The sequence below is a fragment of the Diachasma alloeum genome, unplaced genomic scaffold (assembly GCF_001412515.2).
Source record: "Diachasma alloeum isolate Michigan unplaced genomic scaffold, Dall2.0 Dall_scaffold_00324, whole genome shotgun sequence".
NCBI classification, from domain to species: Eukaryota; Metazoa; Arthropoda; class Insecta; order Hymenoptera; family Braconidae; genus Diachasma; species Diachasma alloeum.
This window is the reverse complement of record NW_021680463.1, coordinates 345,251-354,375: the sequence shown is the minus strand read 5'-3', so window position 1 is coordinate 354,375 and position 9,125 is coordinate 345,251. Positions and strand designations below refer to the sequence as shown.

General features: G+C 38.2%; 1 protein-coding gene across 1 annotated transcript; it reads left to right on the top strand.

Annotated features, from left to right (window-relative positions):
- Positions 1-4,886: 4,886 nt before the first annotated feature.
- On the top strand, positions 4,887-6,389 carry LOC107040163. Its single transcript, XM_015260110.1, has 2 exons — positions 4,887-4,919; positions 4,992-6,389. The coding sequence occupies exons 1-2, from the start codon at positions 4,887-4,889 to the stop codon at positions 6,387-6,389; spliced, it is 1,431 nt and encodes a 476-aa protein (XP_015115596.1).
- Positions 6,390-9,125: the final 2,736 nt, after the last annotated feature.

Here is a 9,125-nt window from a genome sequence, read left to right as displayed (position 1 = left end):
TGACATGTGAAGCAATATCAAAATTATGGTGAATAATGCGGGTTTAGACTAAACATCCTTAATCAAATAAAGAATGCAATTATTAAATAAAAAATGAAAATCTCAGAAAATATATATTTCTCGAGGGGGTGGAAGGGATAAGTATGATAACGGGGGGTTGCAAATTTTACCCTGTAACAGGAGGGAGTTTCAGAATCTTTCTAAGCCGCCAGCCCCAGGCCTCCGTTTACATGCGTTAATTGGTTAAAAAATAAAATTGTTGATTAAAAAATCGAAATTTTGAAAATTGAGATTTTACGAGGGGGTGGAGGGGGTAGACATGATAACGGAGGGTCGCAAATTTTGCCCAACAACGGGAGAGGGTCCCAGAACCTATCTGAGCCACCCTCGTCCCTCCGTTTACATGTGTTAATTGAATAAAAAATGAAATTGTTGAATAAAGAATAAAAATTTCCAAGTTTGAGATTTCACGAGGAGGTACAGGGGGTAGGAATGAAAACGGAGGGTTGCAAATTTGACCTAGCAACGGGAGGGGGTCCCAGAACCTACCTGAGCTACCCTCATCGCTCCGTTTACAAGCGTTAATTGAAGAATTTGATAAAAAATTAAATTGTTAAATGAACAATAAAAATGTCAGAAAATTTAGACTTTGCGAGGAGTTGGGAGGGGGAGGCATGATAACGGAGGGTTGTAATTTTTACCTGACAAGGGGAGGGCATCAAAGAATCTATTTGAGTTACCCCAACCTCTCCGTTCACATGCGTTGATTGGATAAAAAATAAAATTGATGATTGAAAAATTAAAATTTGAAATTTTGAGATTTCACGATAGGGTGGAGTAAAAATTTTACCCAGCAAGGGGAGGGGGTCACAGAATCTATCTCAGGTACCCCAACTCCTCCGTTTATATGCGTTGATAGAATAAAAAATAAAATTTTTAAATAAAGAATGAAAATTTCGAATTTCGAGATTTCACAAGTGGGTGGAGGGGGTAGGCATGATAACGGAGGGTCGTAAATTCTACCCAACAAGGAATGAAGGTTCCAGAATCTATTTTAGCCACCTTCCTCCCCCCTCTACATGCTTTATTTAAAATAAAAAAACAAGGAATAGTCAAAATTAATTCAAAAATTTTATTTTTTATTTGATTAACGCGTGCGAACGGATGGATGAGAATTGCTCAGATAGATTCTGGGACCCCCTTTCGTGGCCGGGTAAAATTTGAAACCTGTTATCGCGCCTACACCTTCCAGCCCCTCGTAAAATGTCAATTTTCTAAAATTTCATTTTTTAATCAACAATTTCATTTTTTATTCAATTAACGCATGTAAACGGGGGGCTGGGGGCGGCGCAGAAAGATTCTGGAACCCCCTCCCCTTACTGGGTAAAATTTGCAACCCTCCGTTTTCATGCCTACCTCCTCCAACGCCTCGTGAAATTTCAATTTTCGAAATTTTCATTTTTTAATCAACAATTTTATTTTTTCTTGAATTAACGCATGTGAATGGAGGGATGGGGAGGGTTCAGATAGGGTCAGGGACCCCCTCCCCTTGGCGGGTAAAATTTGCAACCCTTCGTTTTCATGCCTCTCCCCTCCCCTCGCCTCGCAAATCCCAATTTTCGGAATTATTTATTTTAATTAAAATTTTTTTTTTTGAAAAAATGCATGCATGCGGAGAGATGAGAGTTCAACAAACATATTTCGTCATCTTGAATGTCTTTTTATACGCTAACACTTTTTCGGGGACGATAAAAAAAAAGTATAGGGCTGTAATTTGACACGCCTTATTGTACACTCAATACTTACATTCATATAATCTGGAAGTTGCAAGAAAAACACCCGATCACCCACTATTCCTGACATTGACATCCCCCACCGTGACCTGGTGGCATAACCACATTCTCTCGCATGCGAGAGTCCACATCCCGGAACACTTGTGGAGTCGAGTGTTGTCGATTTGGGTATGTAATGCCATACATTCGCACTGACTTGACTGCATGACACCGGCATGCACCATAAATAAGGTGCATATCAGCGTATTCGTTCGCTATGAAATTCACCATAATTTTCACTTCACGTCTGACTCCGGAAAAGAATCAAACACGACTGACTCTCCCACCCCGAAACACAAAATTTACCTCTTATTTTCCTTATTTATCACTGAAGGAACTTCCAGGAATTCCAGTGTTGACATAAACAGAGGACGAGAGATGATAAAAATACGTAATAACATAGAATTTTGTTTGAATGAGTCGTGTTATTTACATCGTCTCTTATTTCCCTTCAATGTCAACATTCAAGATATAGGAAGGTTCTTCCACTAAAAATCGAGAAATAATAGGTAAATATTTTTATTTTATGAGGGAAAGTTATCCATGTTTGATATTTATCGGAATTTGGCGTAAAATGAAAAATGAAGAATTACAGAGTGACTGCACACGATCATATGAATCTAATTTATGGGGAATTCAAGTGTACTGCAGCAGAGGCAGCGCGAAGGCACCGCGATAGATGGATCAATCGACGACATCCGAAATCAGGTGTGTTCCATCAGACTGTCGATGCTCGCATGCACGTAGTGCCACAAGGGAGACCTCAAAGTCTCAGGTGAGAGCAAAAATAAGGTTTTTTTTTAAATATCCCCCCCCCCTTTTGGATAAATGATTTGGGCTCAGACTCGTTCCTCAACCGCCATCCCTCCTTTCGTCAAATTTTCAACCTCCCCGATTTGAACTGGGGTGGTTCCACCCCCTCGAAATGTCGAAGTTTCCCTAATCCATACGAACTGAGAGCAAAAAGTGAAAAAAAAAATACTCACCCCACTTTTAGACACATGATTTGAGCTCGGACTCATTTCTCAACCCCCTTCCCTCACTGTGTGAAAATTTTAACCTCCTCGATACGTGTGGGGGTGGCTCCCACCTCCTCACAAATGTTTCATTTACCTCAATACGTTCGGAGTGAGAACAAAAAATTGAAAAAAAAAAATACTCGCCCCCCTTTTGGATACATGATTTGGGCCCTGAATCGTTCCTCAACCCCCTCCCCTTACTGCATGAGAATTTTGACCTCCCCGATAAGTACGGGGGTGGCTTCCACCCCCTCGAAATATCCAATTTTCCCTAATCCGTGCGAACTGAGAGCAAAAAGCGAAAACAAATACTCACCCCCCTTTTGGACACATGATTTGAGCTCAGACTCATTTCTCAACCCCCTCCCCTCACTGTGTGAAAATTTTAATCTCCCCGATATGTGTAGGGGTGGCTTCCAGCCCCTCACAAATGTTCAATTTACCTCAATCTGTGCGACGTGAGAGGAAAAAATTGAAAAAAAAAAAAATACTCACCCCCCTTTTGGAGGTATGATTTGGGCTCAGACTCGTTCCGCAACCCTCCCCCCTTTTTCGTTCGAATTTCAACCCACCCCTCAGTGCATGCCTCTGTGCTGTATGTAAAAAATGCAAGATTCAATTATAAGAAAAAATCATAATAAATAAAATAAAATAAATAAATTTCAAATTATTATAAATATAATAAATTATTATCATAAGTATATAAACATAATAAATGTAAAAATCAAGAATAATCAGAAGTAATTGTGGATCATACTAATTTTTTTCACAAGTACATTCCGTGCTATAAGTAGTGTTCCATCGTCTATCAGTTTCAGGGTCATGCTGCATAAAAAAAAACAAAACAAAAATTTTAACAATTGTAAAAAAAATATTCGCCTCTGAAATTAGTAGTTCAATCAAAAAAAAAGTCGGATCGTAAAAAAAATAATAGGATCCAAAAATGGAAGAGGAACTTTCTACTTCAAAAAGCACCCTCTTCAATACCCTCGAAGGGCAAAGGTCGGATGCGGGACACCCTGTATAGTATATTTCAGTGGTTCTATGTAGTCGTGGGATGTTTCCCAGGATCTAGATAATATCAAATCTGGAGATATGATTGTTACATCTGGATAGCTTATTTTCCCTTCTGTGTGAAACCTAGTTCTTTCTCCCGTATTTAGGATAGATAGACCGTTTTCGATTATAGAATCAAAAAGCCAACGACCGAGTTTTTAATTAAAATAATTGTAATTAAATATTCATTTCTCACTTGTTCAAACTCAAAAATCGTCCTTTTGAATTTAAATAGCGATTTTCTTGTCCATTCAAATGATTCACCGAATCAAATATTGAATAAATGATCAAAACACTCAAAACAGTTTGAATAATGACTCAAGAATATTGCCAATGTTTTAAAATTCGATAAACAAATAATGGTACCAATTAAGACAGCACACCTGATGAATTCTGGATGATGTTGATTTCCTCAAATGACTGTCGACGTTTGTGCTCCCCGGAATTTCTCTGCTGCTATTTTCGTTTTTCTGCCTCTTAAAACGCTTTCAACGTTTAATTAACCGTTTTATCGTTCCCTATGACTTTCGAAGAGAACCGCTCTCTGCCGTGGTTCAAACGATCCTCCACGACTGGGAGTTAATTTGGCCCGTGTTGTGTAGATGAGACGAGTGTATACGCTGAGCAGCTCACCGACTCGAGAATGGACTCCCTGGTCTCTACCCTGCCACTCCAGGGTATCCAAGGTAGATACGGTGAGTGTCAGGCAGGATTGGGCATCCGTGGCAAATGTGGGTTTTTTACCTATACATGGTATAAAAATGGTAATTTACCTCCGAAAGGTAAAAAAAGGTACAAAACTCTCTAACTTATAACAAGCAGTGTCTAAGTAAGTGAGTTTGATTAATTCATGCAAATTGATGTTTTAATTGTAATAACATCATTTAATGAATAAATAAACCAAAATAAATCATAACTTAAATATTGTGTGCAGTGAAGTATTAATTCTAAAGTCTACTTCATCAAGAAACGCTCCAAGATGCGTAATGCTCATCGAAAATCCACTCCTGAGGTAAGTATAAATAATACAGATGAGTTAATTTAATACTTTAGTGATTATTTACTATTGAGGTTATTTTTCTAGCATACAAATAACTCCAGGATTGATGAGGCTTTGGCGGAGTTCTTCTTCGGTTGTAATATACCTTTTAACGTAGTGGAATCAGAGTTCAAGAAATTCATCAAGCTTCTCAATTCCTCATATTTAATCCCATCGAGAAAAAAGCTCTCGACCAAGTTACTTGATCAAATCCATCAGAAATTAATTCAACAACTCGAATACACCGAAGAGACAGATGGTGTTTTACCCATAGACGGCTGGAAAAATTCCTTAGCCAACACCAAGAATGTGGTTTGCACCATCTATACTAAAGATAAAAGGAGCATTTTTCTGAATTCTTGGGATTTTACAGAGCTTCGAGAAACTGGTGACCAGTTAGCCAATGTCATTGATGAAGCCGTCTCCATGTCAAAAGCCAGATTTAAGATGAATATTTATGGAGTCGTATCGGACAATGCATCGGCTATGATGCGTATGGGTAAACTCGTGAGTGTTTGGCATACCTGTCTTTCTCATAGTGGTAATTTATGGTTGAAATCTCTTGCAAATCCTCACCTTGTTGAGTGTATCAACAAGTTATTGAGAGAATTTAAAAATCCTCGAGGGGAGAGGGAGTTGAAAAAACGTGGAGGAACGAGGATCATGCTCGCTTGTGAAACGAGGTGGTGTACCTACCGGGATACGTTCTGTTGCTGTCTGAGAAATCTTGACATCTTGAGAGAAATCGTGGAGGAAGGGGAGCTTACATTGAAAGCGGAAAATTTGGAACTTTTGAAGGACATCACTCTCGAACAACGATTACAAGATTATCTAACACTTTTTGATCCAGTTTGTGAGTTGTTGAATAAATGCCAAAGGACAGAAACTCGACTTGCAGAAGGCACTGAGCTTTGGATTACTCTGAATATAGCAACAGACATTGATTCAGTCGATCAAACCCTGGAGAATCGATTGACGAAGCTTCTACAACCTATTGCTCTGACAGCAAATTATGTACATCCAGAATATCGAGGGAAACAATTTGCTCACATTCAGTCTTTCAACAGCGCAGTTCTCACGTTTTTACGTGAGGAATTGGTTGGTGAAGATCCTTGCGAATGGAAAAGTTTGAGAGAATATGCAGAGGGAAAAGGAATTTTCGAAAAATTGTTTAGCAAAAAAATAAAATCCCCTGAAGCTTTTTGGTGTATGGCAGAAGTCGACTATCCAACGTTATCTGGTTTGGCGAAGAAGTTATCTAGCATCCCGAGTTCTACGGCGCAGATCGAACGAGTTTTTTCAAATTGGGCATTTATTCATTCAGATCTTCGAAATCGTCTAAGCGTTGAACGCTCTATGAAGTCAGTTTCGATCTTCTATGCATTCAAAATGCGAGATACTTCTTGGGAAAAAATTGATGATTCGATGTGGGAGGAAGATTGAACAGTTTAGTTTAAAAACTCGAATTTCAATGAACTTTTATTTCAACTCTTTGGAAATACATTTATAAATGTATATCAACACTTATCGTCTAACAATAAAATATCTCACGTGAATGAACGTATTTATTTTTTCAATAAGATTCTCGTAAGTTACGAGAGTGACGAGTCATAACCACTACACTTGACGTCGACGAAGTCTACTCAGAATATAAATCTGTAACAGATGGTCTGTCCTTAAACAAATAGTAAAAATAGAACAAAAAAATGTGTCAAGTGGACAACAAAACAAGTAATCGGAGCATTGCCATTTTTCGACTGCTGGTCGTCGTAACGAAACCTGTTCTACAGCCTATAAAAAATTACGTTTTAATAACATTCAAATAGACTCTTCCGTAAGTTTTTTGAACTTTACCATCAGCGGAGAACTTTATTTACCTTTGTTTTCATGACTAATAATGTTCTCTAAACATCAATAGTGCATGAATACTATCACAGATTCGTTTTCTTATCGCGAATCTTCAGTTGGTAATGGATCTCTGTGAGTTTTTGCTGACGAATTGGGGTAAGATTGTTAGGAGGGATTTCAATCATATGAATCTTGTTGATTTTCACAGGAACCTGGATCAATTTCAGGACCATTCTTGCCAATTAAGGATGACTTGATTCAGCGAATCTCAAGAATAGTGAAGATGATTGGATTTTCTATTTTGATAAATCATTAAACACGTCAATATTACTTTTGTACTGCTCGTAACTCTCCAACCCTTCCTCCTCCAGCACCTCCAGAAGAGAACGTTGCATCTTTTGCATTCTGAGACGGTTATTCACGAAAAGGTGTCCACGATATTTGTGGTGAAAAAAGTTTACAGTAAGCAGCTCTGCAGTAAGCAGCTCCTCAATTCAACTGATCTCCAACTGGAAATTACTCTCAAAGAGCAACCAATCCTCGACAATATCAGCAAGATTAGTATGTGGGTTCTCAAATTTCTCAGAAATCGATGCCAAAGCTTTCATCTGCTCCAAAGATAATCGTACATTTTCTCTAAAACGAGAATCAAAGAGCAGTTTAACTTTCCCTTTCAATTGAGTTCTTCCATCTCCAACAAATTGCTTCAATACTGCCATATGCTCAGTGAGCGAAGAGTACATTTCCATTTTTTGCCTGAGAAAACTACTTGATTGAAGTCGGGGAGGCATCATCAACTTCCATCAGATTCAGATTCAGATTTGCCATCTTCTTCGAATAAATTCACGACAGCCTGCTTATCCAATTCGATCCACAATTCGTTCAACTCGTCTGACAGTAATGAGTCTTCAATTGCTACTGATAATGCCTCCACCCAGGAATTTTACGAGATGAAGTACCACACCCCGTCGATCCTGTCCAAATCAACAATCATTCTTTATTTTGTAGCACAATGGAGTGAACTTTCATTTTATATTTGTCCTCAATCAGTTCCTTCGCCTCGCAAGTGATTTCAGTCTTTTGTGTCGAAAGTCACTGAGCATCTGACTCATCCCAAACTTCCCATGATTTGATAAACATCTGTTCTTTTTTCGGGGTCTCAAGAATCGCCAATAGTTGGTCAGACTGCTCAGAATCGCCTGTGGATTTCAGCAACATCAATATGCACTCTGAACAAGTGAGTTTCTGGTGCAGAGACTCCACTGACTCGTAGACAATCTGGAGCAGACTACTCTCAACGATTTCAAGCGCTGGAGCCTTCCAAGTAGGTCGTAACATTTTAGTGAATTGGGTGAAGTAACTCGACGCGACGACGTCCAGGGGAATGTTGCAGAAATATAACATTTTCCCAAAAGCTTCAACAATTTTCATCTGTTCTTCCTCGCTGATACGATAAATGAACTTTTCAATTATATCATTAGTTCCTTCCCGTTTCTTCGGTGTCTGAATTTGTTGAGAACTTGAAATACTGCGATTCTTTGCTGATGCTGAAGGAACCCAAGATTTTTGCTGGGCCATAGCTGTGGAGGGCTCATCACCACGATCATGAGACTCTTTATGAGTCCATGAAATCTGCAGAAAAAGAAGGAAAATTAGTATGGAATATGGTTGAACTGAAGATTAATTTTCATGTTCTGGATATTGTACACAAGTATAAATAAAAAAAAGAGTTTTTTATTGAATCTTAGTCATCGTAAAAAAAATAATTCTTTTCAATTATTATCGTGAAATATGTGAAGCATACGTGCGGATAGGGAATTTGTATTGCAAAAATAGATTTACTGATTGTTTTTGGCCTGACTATTCCAAAAACTTTGGAACTAGTTAATCTATTGGGAGCAATATTATTTCTAGCATTTTCTCTTTGAGCGACCCTCCCACACTTTTTTTGCTCTTGAAAAATGTTCATTTTATTGACAATTCGATAATGGCCGGAAAAATGAATGAATTCTTAATTGAAATAATAATGTTTTACGACAACGTTCTTAGAACTTAAGGACAATGAATTCCTTGGTAAATTTTCCTCTATTATACATATTTTTTTCCAGAAAGAACACTTTTTGATGTGAATCACCTATCCCTCAAGACAAATATTTCACTTTTGGTTGAAGAAGAGCAATTGTTCATGTTTGGGACTGAAAAATTCGAACCAAACGATTTCTTTATTGGAGAGAGCGAGAGAGAGGGAGAGGGAGAGAGAGAGAGAGAGAGAGAGAGAGAGAGAGAGAGTAAAAGTTTATAAACCGTTACCTTTTTGTCGCGATAAAATTC